The sequence below is a fragment of the Nomia melanderi genome, chromosome 10 (genome assembly GCF_051020985.1).
Source record: "Nomia melanderi isolate GNS246 chromosome 10, iyNomMela1, whole genome shotgun sequence".
Lineage (NCBI taxonomy): Eukaryota > Metazoa > Arthropoda > Insecta > Hymenoptera > Halictidae > Nomia > Nomia melanderi.
The window spans coordinates 5,308,127-5,329,528 of NC_135008.1; the positions used below are offsets into that span (position 1 = coordinate 5,308,127).

At 49.0% G+C, this 21,402-nt stretch overlaps 1 protein-coding gene across 6 annotated transcripts in view; it reads right to left on the reverse strand.

The window, feature by feature from the left end:
- LOC116429625 (uncharacterized) overlaps nt 1-21,300 on the reverse strand; it is a 36,309-nt gene extending 15,009 nt beyond the window's left edge. For 2 of the 6 annotated variants that reach the window (XR_012999495.1, XM_076371177.1), the window contains exons 1-2: nt 21,164-21,300; nt 18,573-20,497 (exon numbers count right to left, since the gene is read on the reverse strand). Coding sequence is in view for 5 of the 6 variants with exons in the window: in XM_076371177.1 (XP_076227292.1) it covers nt 18,573-20,279 (1,707 nt within the window). In the remaining variant the exon portion in view is untranslated. The remainder of the gene's footprint in view (nt 1-18,572; nt 20,498-21,163) is intronic. The other 4 variants (XM_076371178.1, XM_076371179.1, XM_031982760.2 and 1 more) reach the window with 4 other exon arrangements.
- Between the last annotated feature and the right edge of the window lie 102 nt (nt 21,301-21,402).

The window sequence follows — 21,402 nt, forward strand, 5'->3', positions numbered from 1 at the left end:
ATTATATTTTTCTCGGTGGAGGACACTCCGGGAGCTTAGACTCGCAAGGACTCCTTCATTTGCATGAGGAATGTCGCTGCACCTCGAAACGGGAAAGTTCCGTCGGACTTCGAGCGGAAGAAATTGAACAAAGCTTCGTTGTGTTCATTCCGTTTCGTCTTACCTCTGCGAGGAGATTGATCAGATCTGATACTTATTTTCAGCGGACTCCTGCGGTTCAACCGTGCGAGTGCGTATTCGTTAATTATGATTCATCTTTCTCTGTAATGCGAAGCTTTATATGCGGTGCCATTTCGTATACATTAATACGCGAGTTAACGAAGACGAAGCAGTTATAAGCGCGAGGAATGAACTCGTTATTAAATGTTTATTAAAGAACCGCCGCGAAAGAGTTCCTCTCGCAACGATTATCAGTTTTCCTATTACTACGTGCACGGTGAAATGTTATTCGTTCCTTTCGGTTCTTCCGTAATTTCTCCATCGACGTTGGAAGGATAAGTTGGCATTGATAAGTCTTACCGACAAGAAACGAAATTACGTTAATTAACATACGTGTATCGAGGAGGGATCGGGAATGGAGAGACTATTAGAGACGTTTTAATTGCTTTCGCGAAAGCGTCACGACGAATCAAGTTTCTTGCGCCCGCGTAAAGGAGACGATGAGATCCGAGACAGCTGAAAAATATCGATGATGCGATTCAATTGAAATGTACTCGTTAGACGGCTTATCGATTTTTATGCGGCCACGTGTTCGAGATTCGCGTGACACCGGCCGAGGAAAGCAGCTGTAAGAGCCACGTTTCTAGCATCGTGCTGAATATAAAATCATGAAAGAGCCGGCACACCGGCGGGACTAACCTTCGCCGCGACTTCTCGTCGCGTACTATTAATGCCGATGAACTGGATCCTGGAGAACGCGCGAAAACTCTCGCAAGGATATCTATTCCTGTCCCGACGTCCTTAGATCCCATTTGTCGAGCGTTTCCTACATTAGCTGCGTTTACCGCAGAACCAGTTCTCTCGGAATTAATAATGGAACGAGATGAAATCTAATTGGGATACAGATATTCTCAAATAACGAAGCTAAAAGGATAATGATATCTCCGAACAATTGTTCGGTTTGTACTTTCAACACTATTTCTATCGAAGTTGTCGAAAGACGGCTTTCGAAGTTTTAACTTAAAATTATTCTCTCAGCTGAATAATTTGTTCTCGATTGAATTTTCGACGTTTCCTGTAGTTAATTTCATAATCGTTATCAAAACAGTCGAAAAGTCAATTCAGAATGTACGAATAAACTCGGAGAATGGTTTTAAGATCAAATATCAGGTGCCATCTGACGCTTTCGGTAAAGATAGCGTGAAAAAAAGTTCAACGACAGGTTTAACGACAACTTTATTCATTCGAGATTTCTTATACTTTTCATTACCAACTTTACTCTGTTTCCGTGCACTCGAGATAATTAAGTGCCCGATTTTGCGGGCACTCGTTACGTGACCTCCTGCGAATGACATTCACACGACACGGTTAAACACGCTCATTTTTTCACCAGGCTTTTTGCACTTCGTCGCGTGACCGGCTGCCCAGTCACGAAGACAGCGAACCGTAACTCTCGATCGCTCGCTGCGAAATGGGACCGGAGTCATTTAATCTGCGAAACTTTTTCTTCCGTGTCTGGCGACGTAGCAAGTGCGCGGCTCGAGTCGAGTGTTTTCCAACGCGGAGAGGCGCGTCTGCGAAAACAGCGTTACGTCTGCGTACATCGTCGCGTGTTTGGCTTGCTAATAGATCGCAGACGCGTACGCGCGTCGGTTCTAATGGAGGATTAAGCGGTGCTTCGTATCTCGATAAAAGAGAAAATCATATTCCATTAAGCGGAACGGGGAGGGAACATGAAATTTCAGATGCCCGATCGTTTGAAATTCAAATTTCTCGCATGTCATGATCGATTACCGTAGTTGTTCTAAATAAATCAACGGAGACACGTCGACGTATTCATGCCTCGCCGGGAAATTGTTGTCGCGTACCTCGTTAACGATCGAAGATGCAAAAGTCCGGTTGAATAATATTTGTTCGCCGCGCGAAGTAAACGAGCGAAGTTACGGATCAAAGATTAATTGCCCGGCGAACGGCTGCCGGCGCTGCGCTAGACAAATGACATCAGCGACGATTTCTCTGTAAGTGGGATAATGCTTATTCGCGAGATCGTGTCGCGAGGTGACTGGAATTTTCTGGCGACGACGCGGCTTCCCGATGCGCGCGGGTTTCTCGGATCGAGCCGGCCAACGGGAAGGCATTATCATGCCGGCCGCACGATCCGCCGTTTTCATACGTTCGAATGGGAAAAGCGAGGCTCGAATCGCGTGCAGGTTCGAACCTCGGATACACCAGAAAATCACGAAACCGATCGATCTGTCCCTCCTTAATTGCATTAGGGTAACCGTGAAAAATAATATCCCGTGCCTTCGAGCCTGGCTTCATCGGCTAATAAAATACAATTTGCGTAATTTATTCCAGCTCGAGTCGCATGATGATCGCTCGTAAACGTGTGACGCATGAATGTATGCAACAGCGTTTTAATTCCTCCATAATTCATTTCCCATCTGAAAGGAAATTTATGCCTGTACAGTAAAGATTCGCGGTTAGAACGAGCGTATTCCGGACGAAAGAAGCGAATACGCCCTTTCGATGCGAGCGCCGACCGTGCGTCCGCATCCTCGTCGATTCGCCGATTAATTCTTTTTCACCGATCTCTCGCCTGTGTTCCGTTGCATCACGCGTTTGCGTCATTCTTACTTTTATTGTTCGACGACTCCTTGCGTCGCGTCGTAAAACTTCGGTCTCGTTAAACGCAATAAACGCGAGCCTGCTGTTATTGTTGCCGCGCGGCGAAAGCGTATTCATTCATTTCCAGCGTCTTGTAAGCCGCGAGAACAACGTTTCGTTCGACGCCGGACTTTTCTTAACGCGCGGCCCATCGATACGTGAAACAAGTCGCGTCCTGAATATCCCTGGCGAATAATACGATAACCCTGCGCGCGGAGCACTGTTATTTCTCTAATGACGGTCGCCCGTTTGGCGACTTTCGCTCGAGGTGAAAAGTTTCTGGTTAAAACGGGAACGGTCGACACGCCGAAGATAAGCGTAAAGTAGCAACGCGAGTAACTTCGATTAGAAGTAGAAACGTGACCTGATTATGGAAACTTAATTACGTATTATCTAAAATGGGCGCGACCTTGATGAATAACAAGCTCCCGTTTAATTTAACTCGAGCACTATCAGACGGCACGGATTGTTATCTAGCTAATTATTAAATTAATGGATGCAAACGAATCCAAATTGAAATACAAGCTGAAATCTCGATAAATGTGTTTTACATAAATTTGATAAGAAAATACGAGACGGTCGATTTTATTTGTGATTCCACGGTTGAACGCGTAATTGGTACTTGTGCAAACGCAATCGATGCATAACTACAAAATAATTTCTCGAAAACTGTCCCACCGCCGCAACGCTGTCGCTGAACGCTGTTTGTTCTTCCAGAAGAGTTCCCGCTGTTGATAACGCGGACGAAATTCCTGGGAGATTCGGTAAAACAGAAAGCGCGCGAGTGATCTGGCAGCGACAGCTAACGCGGCGCGCCGCCGCGAACGAATGATATTCGGATCGGTGCTGTGCGCGACAAATTTCACGGTCTGGCTCGCGCTGAAATGAAAGGCCGAAGATTGGAGGGCCGCGCGAAGAAACGGAGCGCGAGAACGTTGGCTGAAAATTGAAGGGCGACGGACGCCGGTGACGTCAATTTCCAGCGCGCCGACAGCACGATACTTTTCGTTGCTTGATTCGCTCGAATTCTCGTCTCTGCGAGTGAACGATTCCCGAAATCGAGAAATTTCTATCAAAGATGGATCCTCGAATTTATTATTCAATCCGTCTCCTTCGCAGGATTCGCTTCCATTTACGTGTTCGAGGAGAACGGGAGAGAGAAGAATGATAAATTACAGTTGGCGAACGTTCTTATTATTCTCGTTGAATATAGTAAGAACAGGTGCACGATCTGTTCACTCGTAATGCGAAGAAACATCGGAAGAAGCGAGACTGTTTATTCGTTACAATGTTCGCTACGAGGCTATCGCGTGGAAACGCCGTTTTCGCGTGCCATTTTTCCCGGTTTAATTAAACATTCCCATCGGCAACTAGATCGGCGTATCACAGTACAAAGGCATTGCTCCCGGTCCGATATCGATTGGCTGCCACGCCGGTATAACTAGGACCGAAGTTCGATTGGCAGCTATCGATGAATTCCGCCGATAAACGCCGCGGTTACTTAACCTGTATGTGGAACGCACCGGCGACCGATTTTCACGGAGCCGTTTTATACACTACCGGCGGCGTTGAATGAAAGAAAGAAGGAAAGAAGAAAAAAAGAAACGGGGTCTCGGAAGAAATTGTGTTCGAATGGGAGGAACAAGAGAAATGTAAATGGACGAGGTGACTGGGAGGAAACTTGAATGGCGTCTCACTTCGCTCGACATCTGGATTACGGGACAGGATTAGATCTTGGCTCGATGAAGATTAGTTTTTTCGCGCTTCCTGAGAAAGGACTCGTTCCCATCTTTCCCCGGCGTTGTTAGAAAGTTTCCAGACGTCGCAATAGCACGCATTCCTTTACGATTCATAAAGGCGGCGGATAAAGTGTCATTATCTTCGCTCGCCTCTGTTCACGGACGGGGGATTTGCATTTAACAGGGCGAACCTCGCGGCGTTGCCCTCTCCGTCGCGTCTTCTCCGCGTTTATTGCACCGTACACACGTGCGACAAATTGAAGTTTCGCGGCGAGCTCCCCGGGAGATGTTTTCCATCGTAAAAGCCTCTCCGCTCGTTCTTTTTCCGCCGAAGTAAGCTCCGAAACTTTCGCGAACCGAATCCAACGGAACATCAAAGATTCGGATCTTCCACATTGTTATTCCGCGCGAGCAGGCGGCCAGCGTTCCCTTCGAGCAGCGATGTAAAAACGGGATCGCTAATTAAAAACTCGATTCGAGGAACCGAAACGGAGATTTAAGTTCTTGGAATATTCCGCTCTGGATGCTGCAATCGGAATAACAGAGGTGTTCCTCGTATTCCAACGAGAAGCTAAACTAGAAGAACATTCTACCGTTGCAGTAACCGATCCCGTGTTTCGCGCGTTTTCGAAAAATCGTATCGACCCCGCCGTTCCTCCTTAATTAACGATTCCACCGCCGGCCGAGCGCGGCGCCTATTTCACTCGCACGGAGTTAATATGCATGAGGTCCGGCAGTTTTCGCGGCGTCTCGTTTAACGAAGCGACCCGCCACCCGGTGAATTTACAACGACATGCTTTCACTGGTCATTATTCCCAGCGTAGGTGTGCTCGCGATCGATGTACCGATTCTTTGACCCGGTACAACGTGCGCCGCAAGGAAACCATGATTTTACATCGGATCGCCATTTATTCGAATTCCGAGCGAAGAATCTCCGTCGAGTCTAACTCTAACGTTTACCCTCGATCGACGATCTATTTCCATCGCCTAAACTCGCGCGTCAAGTTTCTTTGCGACAGCCGCGTAGGAGTTGCTCAATATCCGTTAAAGGAATAATTCGCATGTCCCCAATGCTGTTTACAGTCTCGAACAGTCCGCACTAGGGAAGCTCGCCTCCCATTCGAACGCAAATACGCATCGATCGTCCACCGATCCCCGCGAATTAACATTCCGTCCCGTGGAATTGCCGCCTTGCGAAACAATGAGGCACGGCGCGCCGAGCGCGGGGCACAATGGTCGCGAGCCAAGCGACGGATGTCACCCGACGCAGCGTCGGGACTCAAAGGCTTCCAAAGTTCTAGCGGATTCCACGGCGGCCCGTTAATTGGCCGCCGCGGAACGCCGGGAATCCCGAATTCGCCGAGGAAAGTCGCGCTTTCATAAGCAGTCGCTGGCTAATTATTTATGCGAGAACGGCCGCGGCCGAGCGGCGTGCCGCAGAAATGTCAACGACGCCGTGAATGGAAAGTGGCGAGGCGACCATTGTCGCTGCGGACCGGCACGGCCATGGAATCCTTTTTTTTCTTTCACACGGCCGAACGGCGAGCTCGTTCTCCATGCACCGTGCGCAACAATTACCGCGCTTCTTCCATACGCGACGATCCGACGCGACGCGAGGCGCGCTCTGTCAAGGATGCTCGCCGGAGATTCGCATTCCTGATGCCGGGGAACGCTCGCGGTTTTCCACGCGATTTTCACCCGGGTTTCTGCGCCCAGCCGAGTACCGATTACAAGCCACCGACTACCGTGGGAACTCTTAATTAATCGCCGGTCGAATTTGCATTCGCGGTAAAGTCACGGTCTCGTGGGAAGCGGCTGCGAAACCCGCCACGCTTCCACGGAGTGACGCAAGGGTAATGATGCAGCCGCGCGCCTCGGAGGCTGCTCGCCAGGGGAAGAAACTGTTGCGCGCCGACTACATCTTTGCGCGACGGATCGGCTGTTCCTTTTGGTGGGAAGATCGCGCGAGCTGTACGATTCACGCGTCGACCGCCGCGAAAACCTCGAGCGGTTTGTGTATCGAATATTCTTTGGCGGCGAAGGTAGAACAATTAACCCTTTGCGCTCGAGATGTGACACCACTTGATTTCATACAGTGAAACTATGAAATTTGATATTTAATATTATACCTGGTATAATGCACCAATTTGGAAATATTGAAATAAAATAGCTTTGTTCCTCAATGTACGTGTGGTTCCTCTTCGAGCTAGTTCCGCGAAATATCGTCTTTATCAGAAAATGTTCAAATATTTCTAGTGAAAAACTTCCGAGTAAACCCTTTACACTACAGGCGTCTCTCAATCGGCAATTGATTTGAAATTATAAGGTTTGATGTTTAATATTAAACTTTGTACGATGCAGCAAAATGTGAAATATTGAGAAGGTCCGTTCCTCAATTTATGCCTGATCTCTCGTCAACAGTTTGAAAGAATGTCGGTATCTCACTATAGAATGTCAAATATTTGTGGAAAACTTCTAGAATGGAAAGGGTTGAATAGTTATTTTATATATTGTAATTGTTCCCAAGTAGTTCCGAATTATCGAAATTACTTCGTCAACGATTTCGAAGGATCGAAAGGAAAATGGGAGTGTCATTGAATCTTCACGGAGGCAGGCGGTTCGCGAGGAATGCGAAGCGAGAGAGAAACCAATTTGGCTAGCGCGAACAGCGAAGAAATGAAATATTCATCGCCAGTCGAGAAAGATGATCACCGAGCGACGCATCGGTCAATCGAGAGAGTCGGAGCACGAGCGTCGCAGGTTTACGACAGCAAGCATCCGAGCATCTTGGGATCACCTACATCTCGTTGGGCCCTCTTCGCTGGAGATCGTCTCGCCCCGTTCCCGTTACGACTTTCCGAAGATCCAGCGTTTCCGTTATAGATTTGATAAACCGGTTTGCCGGTGGCGGCAGCGAGATTCCCGAAATTTTGGGTTACCGGCGCTGGCCCGCTTACTCTCGCGCACCTGTGTTATGTAAAGTTCGTCATTGACTAACGGTACACCGACGAATCTCCTCGAGCGGCTTACTTTCCTGCCGCGGCCCTTAGCCCGGTCGATTTTGCTGCGCCGGTTCTAGGACACCGCGAACGAAACTGCAGGATCGAGGGAAAACGATCGGAGCAACGGCGCTGTCACACCGTGGCCGTCCGTTGGAGGTAGAAACCGCTGTTACGCTCGAAGACCCTAGGAAACATAGGAAACGTGCTTTTTCTGCCGTGCGTGATTACGGTTACGGTTACGGCCACGACTCGATGCATCGGTTAATATTTTTACGCCGGCCGCGAGCCGTGCACAGCCGAAAGAAGCGTTGCCGGCGTTCTTAACCCTGCCCGATCGCGTCGCGACGCGAAAGTCAGCTATTCTTCGCTGTCGTGCGTACTCGACGGAAAGGCTGGGCAGGTTCGACGACGTGAAAGGCGGACTGCACGGTCCGGTGACTGCTTTTTTACAACTTTCCAGTGATACTAATTAGTTTCGAGTATTCCGAGCGTTGCCGCTTTTTGACCGCGACGTATTCGAAGTGTTCTCAGGACCGCTTCCACGGTCTCTCGTTTACGCTCCGATTGTTATTCGCGCTTGCACGGTGTTTTATTCGGTGCTCGACGGATCATGACACTTCCACCGAGATGTTCTGATATTTCGACTACCGATTCATTTGGTAATATTACTATTCATTACGACTAACGTTTCACACTTAGTACGAATAACGATAAACGGATGATATATTAACGTTATAAAACTACCGTATTACGGGGGAAGTTTCGATTCGAAGCGGAATACAAGCCGCACTGTAATGTTGGTAATTTATTAGACCCACGGGAGAGCAAAGTTCAAAGCACAGGGAACACCGCGATATTCGGAGTTCGGAGTGCAGCTCGGTGCACGTGGAATTGTGCAGGAGGCACGGTAACCGTGAAAGACGACGAGCAGTTCGGAGAGAAGGTTGAGAGAATCCAAGAGGAGGTTAAAACTGTTGGTCCGTGTTGCTGTCGCCACGGTGGCCTCTTTGACCCGCTTTCTCTTTTCCCACCCGATTTGTCTCGCGGACATGCCTATCGCGTTTTCTTTAACCGGGAAATTCACGATGCCGGTCTCGCCACCTGCCGCGCTCGCGCTCGACCGCTTTGCCGATTCCCGTGGTGGCGTCCTCGGCGTCGAGGAATTACAAGAACGAAAAGGCGGAAGCCGCCGCGGCGGACAAGTGGGTCGACGGTACTCGCACGATTCCGATTATTGGCTAGCTCGCCTCGCGGTTCATTCAACCTTCGCTCGAGCAACGCGCCGCGCCGGTTACATCGCGGTGAACGAGCACTTTCGAAAATCGTTCGGTAAGAAACGCATCAACCGGAGGCGTACGCGCGGACGAATTCGAGCTGCGACGAACGGGCGGCCGCTCGAGTGGCGCAATCACCGATGAAATCGTTGTTTCTCAAATCGGAAACGTGTAACACTTTATCTACGCGGAACGGCTGGACTACTTAGCGACTAATGCGCGCCTTGCGACCGGGGAAATATCGTTATTAGCGGGACTATTTTATGCAACGCTCGGAATTCGTCGGGTTGCTTAATCAGAAACCGGGTATAGTTTCCGGGCTTCGAAATTCTGTTGGATACGCTTAACAGAAATATCGTCAGGTTTCTCGGAGATAACGAATTCAGGTCCGAGATCCATCAGGATGGAACAAGGTCAAAGAGGTTAGACGTCGGATCCAATTATCTGACTCCTGAATGATTCGTCAAAGGTCGAATGACGGAAAGCTCGGCTGTGAGTTGTTACAGCTTCCTTATCGTCAATCGCTCCGAATGGAGGCTGGTCATCGAAACAAAATTGATACGAGCGCAAGCTTAAGTGGAGCGGGACATTGTCTAACGCGGCAGATGAATCTCCAGCCGCCGATGGTTCCAGAGTCTCTCCTCGCGATCGAATCGCGGTTACGATAGCATTAAGTCGTGACGAATGCCGCGTACTAAATTCTAATTTTCAGCGACCCCGTTCCCGCTGGCAGAGCGCAGCCGGCCGCGCAGTACGTACAAAGAGCATTTGAATCTTTATTTGCCCGCGGACCAAATAAGCATCGCCGGTGGAAATAGAACATGAAGCGTGACATGCCGCCTGCCCATAAGTGTCGATTTCGAGCCACCGGAGACCAACAAACGATCGGGAAAGAAAGTTGCCGCGCGGACGGGCCGGACGATGAAGTGGGTCGTGTTTCTGTCGCGTTTATCATCGATCGTTTCACCTTCTTCGCCGGGAGGTCGTCGCCGGCGCCGAAGGGGGGCAGCCAAGTGGGTTGCCCCTGTGTGCGCGCGCGAGCGCAGCGCGAATTAGCCGCGCCGAAAATTTATGCCGCACGAAAGTAACCGGCCGATTAAAATCGGTGACGTCGGCGCGCGTGCACGCACGCATGCCCGCCTCGATGCGCCTCATCTCGCGCGGAAGGGAGAGGAAAAAGGAGAAGCTCGGCTTCGAAGGAAAAGGAGGGGAACGGTTTCTTTCGTCGGGAAACGAGGAGAATGAAATCATCAAGTTTACCGTGCCTGCAGTTGTTGATATTCTACGAGGATTAACCCTTTGCGCTCGAAAGTTTTCCGCTAGAAATATCCAACGTTTTCCGATAAGATATTATAAAATATTCAAGATTTTTTAATGAAATACCAACGACATTCTCTCAAACTGACTTAACGAGAAATTGTACGTAAATTAAGAAATAGAGCCATTTTATTCGAATATTTCACATATCGATGCATTGTACAAAGCTTAATATAATGATCTTACAATTTTACTATATTAAATCAAGTGGTGACACCTCTCGAGTGTAGAGGGTTAAATGTATCATCTAATTTGGAAAATGAATAGCTTCGTTTGAATAGTGTAACAGGTGGTCGAAGAAACTGAAAGAAATTTATTGTTGGAATCTTTGTAAGGATTATAGATTGATTACTGCTAGTTCTAGATTGGTCGAGGAGGCTATGGGAAATATGAAATGTGTGCCTCGTGCGATGTTTTCTTTCCTGTGATAACGAAATGATAGCTAGATTGTGATACCGGGTTGAAACATGGGTTTAATCGATTATTACATCGCGAGGGACATGTTTTAGATTGAGAATATCGTCGCGACGGTTATTCGGACAATTATATTATTCCCCGAATTACGTTTCATTAGTGTCCGTCGTTGCGGCAGGAGATACGATCGAGGGGTTTTTAATTAGGCACTGCTGCCGGTGAAACGAACCAGCCAGTCCCCCTTTGCCGCCTTAATTTACGGTACACATTCCGAAACTGGATTATTCGACTATTAAGGTCCCGACGTTTTAATTACACGGGTAACGCTGGTTAATCGTTCGCGGGCCGGCGACACGCGCGCGCCTTTCGTTCGGCTGGTTCGCTTTTATCGCGACGACGTTCGCCGTACATATTTTACGTGTAATACCCGGTCAGTGAAAAATCGGTTATGTAACCGGCGGGATTAGGTCGGTTCCTGTACAGCGGGAAAAGCAGGTGGGGCGCGTGTGTGCGTTACACGTATATAATGCGGTGCGTATATTGTGATAGCGGTCAGGAATTCGCGATAGGACATTTATGCGCTTGTAGAATTCGTTGGATCGAACGCGGGAACGACTAATATAATTTAACAGCGTCTGAGAATCTATGAAACGCTGTTAAAGATCAATGAAGGGGTTAATAAACTGTAAGGAACTGCCGGTTTCATTCTCGACCGGCTGAAATACACGATGGAGGAAATGAAAGTCTATTTCACCCGTGTTTCCGCGAACGCGACGATAAAACCGACGATTCGTTTGAATGTCCACCGGTTCAATTATGACGAATTGAAACGATACACGCGAACAGCCGGAGCGTCTTCCTTGTCGTTCGTTTCACCGGTTCAAGTTGATACGATAACTTTCCATTTGATCAAGACGCATTCGCGTGAAACATAATAATCGCGGTGATTACGGCACGGATCGTAACGAGCGCGGCATTAACATTACATCAACGCTAATACGCGATAACGCTGATACGAGGCGTCTACGAACTGGAAAGGATCTCCTTCGATCGATGCATCTTGATGCATAACGCCGGCTCGCGCACCAGGAAATTACGACAGCGGCTCGCGCTCGAGTGTGTGCGCGAACGGACGTGTGTGCGCTCTGTTATGTCAGCGATATCGAGCGTCGGGCTCGTATTGTTAAGCACGCGGAAGAAATCAGCCGACTTCCTATCCCGGCTTTTCTCATCGTTCAAAGAATGCGCGAGGTTGGAGGTGGATCCTCCGTTGCTTCGTTCGGAGAAAGATTATCTCTAGACGCTCAGCCATTTTCTACTCATCTTCGCTGGGCGAGAACGTTATGACAATTAAATGGTATCGTGGAAAACCGAACATTCACGGGTACAAATGAGAGTCTTGTTAACAAGATTCTTGCGTGAAACCTAGCGCAATGTACCGTAGCGTTATCGGAGTCGTAAAACTTATAGAATGTGATACGGTTCAACCCTTTGCACTCTAAGAGTTTCTTATCGAAAACGTTCAACGTACTTTCTGATGAAATGTAGTCAATGTTTCTTGCAACTAAGTTAACGAGAAATCGTATATGAACGAAAGAGGCTGTATTCTAATATTTCACGTATTAACCCTTTGAACTCTGTAGGCTCCAATATTGCATCAGGTATAATACTAAATATTTTAATGAATCTTAAAGGAACTACCCTAAAATTAGTCGATTTGCACATCCAAATTTTGTGAGAAGAAGGGAAATAAAAGATAGAAGAAATGTTATAGCATTTGTAATTTTCGCTAGGAATATTATAAAAATATTTTTCACATAAACATGTAATTCTTCTTTGTTTCGCTTTGATCTTTCATTGAAATACACTCTACGTGCATTCGTCCTGCGTTCGATGACTGCACGCTCCATTTTTTTATTTTACCAGCGAGAGGTTTTTCCAACAAAATTCCACAGTTCACTGGTTAAACGAAGAGAAATGCAACGAATATGTCTTGTTTGGAATAATTATTTTTCTAAATCATCCGGTTTAATTTCGCGAGTGTGAAAGTATGACACGAATGCTAATTCTGAGGAGAGATCGCGTTAAACGTCCATTGTAAGGATTCTCGAAAAATTCCACAGTTAACTGGTTATAATATTATATATAACCTTATAAGTTTACTATATCAAATCAAGTGACCGAGAGTCACCTCTCGAGCGCAAAGGGTGAAGAATTTCTATACGTGAACGAGGCGTGTAATCGCGCATCCAAAAGCCACCAAGGAAAAACCGTTGCGCCACGGTAGCGTTCAAAGACACTGTACACCTCGAATTCCTTGTTTCTTCATGGAATTCCTGTTTAATAGCTCGCAGATTGAAGTCTTTTCCATTCGCAGTGGTACGCTCCTTCGATCAACCGTGTCACTCATTGTCAGACGCACCGCAATATTTCCAACCTGCACCTTTGACGCAACAGAACGCTGCAGATTGTACAATATTCGCCAGTGAAGCCGGCGTAATGGCCGGTTTCGCAACGCGTTTCTTAAACCTTCCTCGCAACAGGTACATTTACGGGAGTCATTTACTTAGCGACAATTCCCCTCCGGTTTCTTAACGCGTTTCATTAAAGGAGAGAAAAAAAAGGGAACGTCGGCGTTACGGTCAATGTTCTGACACAACGAGCGCGGAGAAGGAATCTCTCGCGATGCTGAGATTAGAGCACTCTCGAAGGTAATCTGCGCCGGTTGCGACGCAATCGAGCCGTTTTTGTCTGCGCAGAAAAATGGGAACGAAGTGTCCACGGTGACGCTTCTGACGCGCGACACACCGAATTCGGAAGAACGCGATACTTCGAACGTGCATCGATTAACCCTTTGCACTCCGTAGACTCCTCCCAGTCGCCGCTCGATTTTGTGCAGCAAAATTATGAAGTATATTATTCAACATTAACGCGTTCGTTACCAGCGTCACATATTTGTGACGGCAACAATGTATTTTACATTAAGAAAATTAAATTATTCGTCGAAATATTATTTAAAGTTATAATCTACGGTATTATACTTGGAGTAATTCCTTTAAGATTCATTAAAATATTTAATATTATAACTGGTGCAATATTGGAGAATACAGAGTTTAAAGGGTTAAAACTACGATACTACGATATCACGATGACGTTATGGAAATTATGGGAACTATGGAAATCCACGAATCAATACGAAATCGAACATCAATGTACAGTGCAGTTGCACTTCCTGCTTAACTGTTTAAGTGCCAAGTGCGCTTCTCATGTATACTGTCTAAAACTGCTAGCCTATCGGTTCGTAGAATCAAATGAAATTTATTTATTCGTCTTCCTTCTAATTATTTTTATTTTGTTCGTTGCCTGCTTAGAAATGGAAACACAGAACGATCGCAGTATTCAAAAACTTTTTATTAGAGAATATAAACGCCGCTTGGCATTTTTCGACCGAATTTTTGCGAACATTCACCGGACTGAAACGGTTAAAACATGAAACGTTGTTTCTGCGGGAACTTGTTAAACGCGAGGTGTACCATCATGAAATTAGAATCACCATGTACAAGCCGTTAACCGTAACGCGTGCGAGTGGCCGAGCTGCACCGGTGCACCTACGAATGGAATATTATAGAAAGGCGTGCGCCGGCACCACCCATACCCAAATGAACCACTTATTACGCCTCGGTCCAGTCTAAATGAGTTTCGTTCCAAGTGGACCACGACAAGTCGACTCGCATTTTACCGTCCCGGCAAAAACGGACCGTAATAACAGATTTCTCTTCTGGTCCGGGCTCTCGAAACTCCGGTCGGCCGTGGCGGCCAAGCATCTCGAGTGGAGCGAGTCGATCAATCGTGTGCGTGCCGAAATATTGAGAGACCGAGGACCAACAACGAATTCCCGCCTGGTGCACCTTGCTTCCAAGAGCGTACGCACACTTTCCTCTCTACCTTCTTTCGTGTCTATAATTTCACAAAACGTTAACACTAGAACTATCGAGCATTTGATACGATTGAAATATAATCGCCATGAATATTGTAGTAATAGATTATTTTAGTTCCTTCAGACATTCATTAGAGTATTCGAGTGAAACTATTTACTTTCAAAGTCATGTCGGATATTCAATGCTTTGAAGATATCAATAATTGCGAAACAGAAAAACTGAAATCAGTCAGTTTGACTGGTAGTTCTAGTGATAAACTGCACCGTGACATGTAATTGTTTTAACATTTTTTATGTTAAAATCTGTAACATTTTTTACTGAGACTTATTTCGATGTAGAAAAAGGTAAGTGCTACTTCTGTAGGAATCAAGCAACTTCCGTCTATGGCGCACCGTTTCTACTTCTTGCGATGTCCTAGTATATTCCTGTCGAACTTTCGAAGTTTATCTCGGAAATGAAGCCTCTAAGTAATGTAGTATCGTGGTTTTAAGACAGTGGGACAGCGAGTGTTCTAAGGGCCATAAAACAGAAAGGGACTCATGGAGACCAGGCCCAAGGGTTGGTGGGTTTTCCGAGGGATGCGTAAGCGAGGATGATTTGTGCGTGGTGGTGAGAGTAGGGTGTGTTTGAGAATTTGTTGGAAGTGTAAGAAGAATGCTTGTGAGGAGAGAATGATTTTTCAGTGCGGATGGCGAGAGATTCGAGAGAGTTGCGTTGACCTGAGAAGAGAAATGACCTGTACACTGCGAGCTATATAATTTCTATTTATTTGTTTCTATTCAATTATCTATTCCTGTGGTTTTTTAAATAAAACATATTCAAATACCATTAATATCACAATATCGATGCAGTGATGTTAAATACCTATCTTCCTGTTGTTAACCCTTTGCACTCGAAAATTCCCCACTAGAAATATTCCACGTTTTCCGGTAAAATATAGACCTTATTTGAAACCAATCGATGAGAAGACGTATATAAATCACACAATACCACAATACGTACGACTTTTTATATTATTCAATATAAATTTAACCGCTTATTTATTTTTCGACGCGAATATATTAACGCTATAAAGAATATATATTTCAAAAGGAAACGCTACCGATTCGCAACAGAGGCGAACGACCGGATTTATCAGTGGGGGGGTGAACGAGAATTACAATGAAAACAAGTGACGCGAAAGGGGTTGCAGAAACAAAAAAAGGCACAGCGCATAGAGGAGGGAGACAGGTTTCCAGCTAGGGGCAACGAGCACGGTCTCCAGCACGTTGCCGTAATATCGCTCTATCGGATCTACCGTTATGTCGATCCGTTCTGCATCGACGGTGCGATTCGCCGGCACGTCTGTGCGGCACGTTCCCGCATGGCAACACCGGAAACCCGTGCACCAGGACACCGCACGGGAGGACGACGCGGCGTCATCGATCGACGCCAGTCAACGTCGATCCGAACCGATCGCCCAACGCTGGACAAGAGGTGATCTAACTGTAAATCTAACGCTTTTCGCGTGCTCCCCGGCGAGTGTACCAGACAGCCGACCCGTCGAGTGGACGAGCACCGGCCGTTACGATTCGACCCTGTTTCAAACGCTGGTCACCCGGTCTCGGTGTCAACGGCTGATTTGCATAACAATTCGACGAGTCTGCAGCGAACCTCCGTGACTTACTCTTCGTTGCGCCGGAAGGAATGCGGGTCTAATTGGTCGGCTTTCATCTTTGCCTCGGCGTTGATACTAATTTGCTATTCATCGATACGGTTACGGGTAGCCGGTCGGAGCTACGAGCGAACCAGATTGCGTGCCTCTAATCAGTCATCGGGATGACGGACGAGGGACGTCGTCCTTTCGCGATGAATATTTTCGATCTACCTTCACGGAATTCGACGTGCACGCGAAAATCGCGGCGCAGGAGCACGGCGCTCCGGGCCCCGCGGTATCTAGACCACTTGCAAATTTTTCGACACGGTACCCCTCTGACCTTTGTGTATGCCTTTCACCACCCTCCTTCGGTCGCGCGTATCTTGGTCAGCGGCTTTTCGAAGCTGCGGAACGGGAAATGCCGGGTTCACGGGAAAGTTTTATCGCTCCTACGGCCGTAAACAGCGTCGTTGAATAATTACGAGTCAATGACTGGGAAAATTGCAGCCGGGAGATAAGATTAACGAACGGAATTTTATCCGGGTAATTATTCGTTTGCAGAGACGCGAATCGAATAATTCCCCGGGCGGATTGTGCCTATTCAGTGCCCGCCCGTAGACACGGTCGAATGCACGAAAATGGGTCATACCGCCCGCGTAAATTCCTGGAAATGCCTATGGGATTACGAGGTGCGCGCGGCTAACTAAGCGTAGGCAGAAATTGTGTTTTTCGAAGGGAATCCAGCGGACCGTTTTACGCGACACGACGTCCGCGCGGCCGTCGAAAGCCTGATACTTTCATCAGTTTTCCATTGACGTAACCACAGCCTCTACTTCCATTAAATCGCAAACCCAATCAAACTCTCTTTCATGCTCGCTTTATGAAAGAGAGATTCCTTCCCGGTGAACCTTAACATTCAGGATTATTCCGTAGCCAGCGTGAAAACGCGATCGGCGCGGCGCGGCGCGGGCAATTACACCGAAAAAAGGAACTGAAGCTCTTAACGAAGCCGATAATGATGCCTCGTTATTACGAGGTACACCATACAGTTCCGGAAGACGTGATCGCGAGGTAAACAAAATAATTAAGAGAAAATGAAAAATGCATTCGCCTCGCGGGCATGATCGTCCGCGTGTTCATTCGTTCGGACACTCTCGGCTTCCTAGTCGGACTCGATAATGGAACTCCCGACGTATTCTTAAGAGTGCGTTACACTGCGCCACGAGGAAGCGGCGAGCTGATTCTCCTAGCGCGGCCAATTAAAAATGGAAACGGGAGTACAGGCGAAAGAACGCGCGAGAATTCCTACGCAAAATAGGTTAAATATAGCGACCGCAAAATAGGAAGCCGGATTAGATAATAATAAACGTTGCGCCACGATCGGGGCCCGCCGCCCCCCTCCTCCTCCTCCTCCCTCGCTATCGGTTGTTTACGTTACACCGGCGCGGAACGAGCGAATAAGAGAAACGACAGAACTTTCCCATGGATCTAATAAGAAAAGTTTAGCGCCGCGGTTCTTTGAACTCGTTGCCCGTGGTCCCGTCCATTTTTACCCGCGCCCCCACCCCTCCCGCGCGGTTCTAGGCGGATAACCTTCCGCCGCGAGCATCGTCCCCGGAGCGCGGCGATAAACATCGGTTAATTTAAAGTTTTCATTCGTTTCTCCCGCGCGCGCGCGCGCATTTGCGCGGCTGTTTAGGATTCCGTGGCGGCGTGGATCGGCCGTTAATTGGCACGCAACAGGAATTCCTCAACGGAGGGACTGGGCGAGCGTAAAGGCTTCCACGCACGTTCGAGCGTGTTGCGATGCATCCAACTGGCGGGTTTCAAGATACACGTTGCAATGTAGCTATGTAGATCGACGACAGAAGAGACTGACGCCGCGCAACGAACCGAGAAGAATCGGCGGTGGGGCAAGCCAACACCGATACTGGAGGTTTCATGGCATTTACCCGAGTTTTGCTGTTTATTTAGTATTGATTTCCGTTGACAGTTGAAACTGGATCTGGGTTATGTCTGAGTTGGCGATAGGATCGAGCTCCAAAACATCAACGGCGTCGGAATAGTTTAAAACCGGGAAAGGCGGCTGTAAACTGTACATTCACCGTTCCATGAAAGCTGCGAGCCGACGTATCGCGACAGGTTTCGACGTGTGCGGAGGACTTAAGATAGCCGTGTGCGGCGGAGACCGAGGCGAATCGAATCATCTTTTGCTCGATGGTAAAGAAATAAAGCTAGTCGAACGTTAACGAGAAGAAACGAAAAGAACTCCTGAAGCGAGTAAACCTGCTCGAGTAAGAGACGAAAAGAAATACAATATTTCCTGTATTACGAATGTAGAGTAGACTTCCGTCACGTTCCGATGCACCCCGTGATCCGATTCAGCCCGTTCTACCCCCGCGTATTCAGTTGACGCGTGCACCGACCTGTGACGATGGTTTCTGGAGAAACGTCGCGATGCCGGCGCGCACCCTGTTTTTGACACCGCGCACAGTTCCCTTGGCACTCCGTATGGCTTCCTTATCGAGGATCTTGTAACCGGCAAAACATTCGTCGGTGTCCTTATCCCCCAACACCACTCCCCTGCCCGTGTCCTTATTGTTCCCCTTCAGCTCGTTCACGTGGAACTTGTAAAACCTGTCGTACTCGTACACGTACTTCTTGCCGGTGACGGGATTGATGCTCGTGTCGACGTCGACCGACTCCTGCGCGGTCCGCCTCTCCTGCTCCTGCTTCCTCTCCTCGTAGGTGCATTCCTGCACCACCGGCGAGGACGACGGTTTCCCGTTGGGCTCGGCAGACGGGTCTGGGCTCCTGATCCGCGGCGTGGACGACGCCTTCGACAGAGTGGACGCGGCGGACGGTGACGGCGAGACGCTGGGCGAGCCGGCGGACGAGCAAGAATTCGACTCGACTTCCGGCGTCGTGGCGACAGGTGTCGAGTCCTTGTTGCCCGTGTCTATGTGGTCGTTTCCGTTCGACAGGTCCAGCCGGTTTAGATTCAGAACGGTGCCCTTGCCGCGGTCCTCGACGCCGTTCTCCAGACGATGATGATGGTGGTGATTATGATGATGATTATGCTCGTGATGATCGGGCTCCTGGTAGTCGAGGGACTGCCGGTCAGGCTCGATGCTCCCGTTCACGTTCCGTCCTACTATCCCGTCGCTGAGGTCACCGGCGTTCAGGGAGTCGCAGCTGATGTTGCTCTCGTTATCGTCGCTGTCCACTTCCGCGCCGCTGCTGGTCAAGCTGCCGGTGCGCTTGTGCTGCTCGCTGGCTAGGAGAACGGTGCTGGCGTTCTTCTTCTTGGGCAACGGCGGCGGTGTGCCGTCGAGGTCGCTGCACGTACCGCTGTCCAAGGTGTCGCTCGGCGAACACTGGCCGCTGGACATCACCATGCCGTTCAACGGGCTCTGGTACGAGTTGTAGTAGAAGCAGGCGTTCGATCGACCGTTCGCCGAGGAGTTCAGGGTGTCGGGGCTGTCGCGGTGTACCATGTCTTTCGGCGAGCTGCTGTTGCGGTCGTGTTTGTCGTGCTCGTTGTTGTTCTGTTCGAACGCGTTGCAGCCGACACTGATCCTCACACAGGCTTCACCGGCACCGGCACTTCCACAACGCTGCTCGTTCACCAGATTCGTCGCACTCACGACAACACCACCAACGTCACGTTTGCTCGAACGTTCGCACGCGATACCGTTCTCCTGCTCGGCTTCCTGGCCGATCTTCTCGTCCAGGGTTAGTCGTACGGTCGATATCACTCTGCCGTTCTTGTCACCATCTGGATTGATCTTGATCTTCACCACGTGAGCTGCCTGCTGCTGCTGGTGGTTCTGCTGCTGTTGCGGGCTGGACTGTTGCTGGCTCTGTACCGGCGGCTTCACGCTGGTCTGCTTACCGTACCCGTTCGCGGATTGCACTTCCGGGATTCTTCTCCTACAGGCTGCCGCGGAATCAACGCCAGGAGCGGCCAGTCCGACGAATACCGTTGCTCCGGCCCCGGTGCTCAGAGTGGCCGTGGGGGGATTGGAAACAGTCCGGATTGACACAGTCTGTCGGGCAACCTGACTCGCATCCCGGGCCTGAGCCTTCGCCGGCAGTGTCGGTGGAACGGTCATCGTGGCGGTCTCGTCCATATACACATCCGAAACCACTGTCACTTCTTCATGGAACTATACCTGATCCACCGATCGAACGGACGCCCTGTTCGGTTGCTCTCTTTCCGAACGTTCCCCCACTTGTCGCTCTGTCTCTCTCTCTCTCTTTCACTCTTCTGCTCGTCGTTCTCTCTCTCTCTCTTTCTCTCTCTATCTCTATCTTTCTCTCCTTCCCTTTCGAGAAGCCTATCGGGGGTCTAGAATTTATGAATGGGTCTTTTACGACGTAGAAGGAATACAACTACACGGTGCTTTAAATTTACTGCTACACTGTTTAATCGAGTCGTTGGGTACGAGTCGCGATCGCCGTTGCGATTACCGTGGATTTTATATTTAAATTAATTTCCCGTCGACCGTACGACTGTTCGCCGGGGTTCGACTCGTGACGGCACAAGAGACACTTCGCGGATACTCGATCGTTAGTCCCGGAGAAATTTCGATCCTTTATTCCCACGGTCTCGAATCCAGGAGCGACGAGAGAAAAGCCGCGACACGGACGGCGGAATTGAATCGGCGAATCGAGAGAGCGAGCGATGAGACCGCGACGCATCCGAGGATCGTTATCGCGGGAGTGGTTGCGGCGCGAGGATCAATCGGTCGCGTTTACGGCACTCCTGGGACGTCGTTTAAAGAGGCTCGTTTGTTCGCGCGGAATACAAAACACCTGCGAACAGCTGCGATGCACGCGAGTCGCAGAAAATCTATCCCCAGGGACGACGGAACGGTCGGCACTCGATGGAAAGGAACGTCGGAAAGAGGGAAAGAGAGTGGAGCCCCGAGACAGAGAAGCCCCGGGAAACGGCGCGGAAGAGAGGCCGAGAAGGGAGGCAGGAGAGCAAGATACGAAGCGTACCGCCACTTACTAACTGCATGTGTTTATCGAGTGCAGCGCATGGTAGAACGAACTCGGCTCTGCTCGACGGTGTCAACGAAGACGACAACGACGACGGCGGCGATCGTTCACGGTACGGGCCGTCAGTAACTGTACTGAGTGGCTCTGACACTTACTCATGCAGTTTCGTTGCCCGGGTGGGGGTCCAAGTTGGGCCTCGCGAGGGGGCACGATGGGACAGGGAGTGGGAACGTCGAGTCGTTCCCGAGC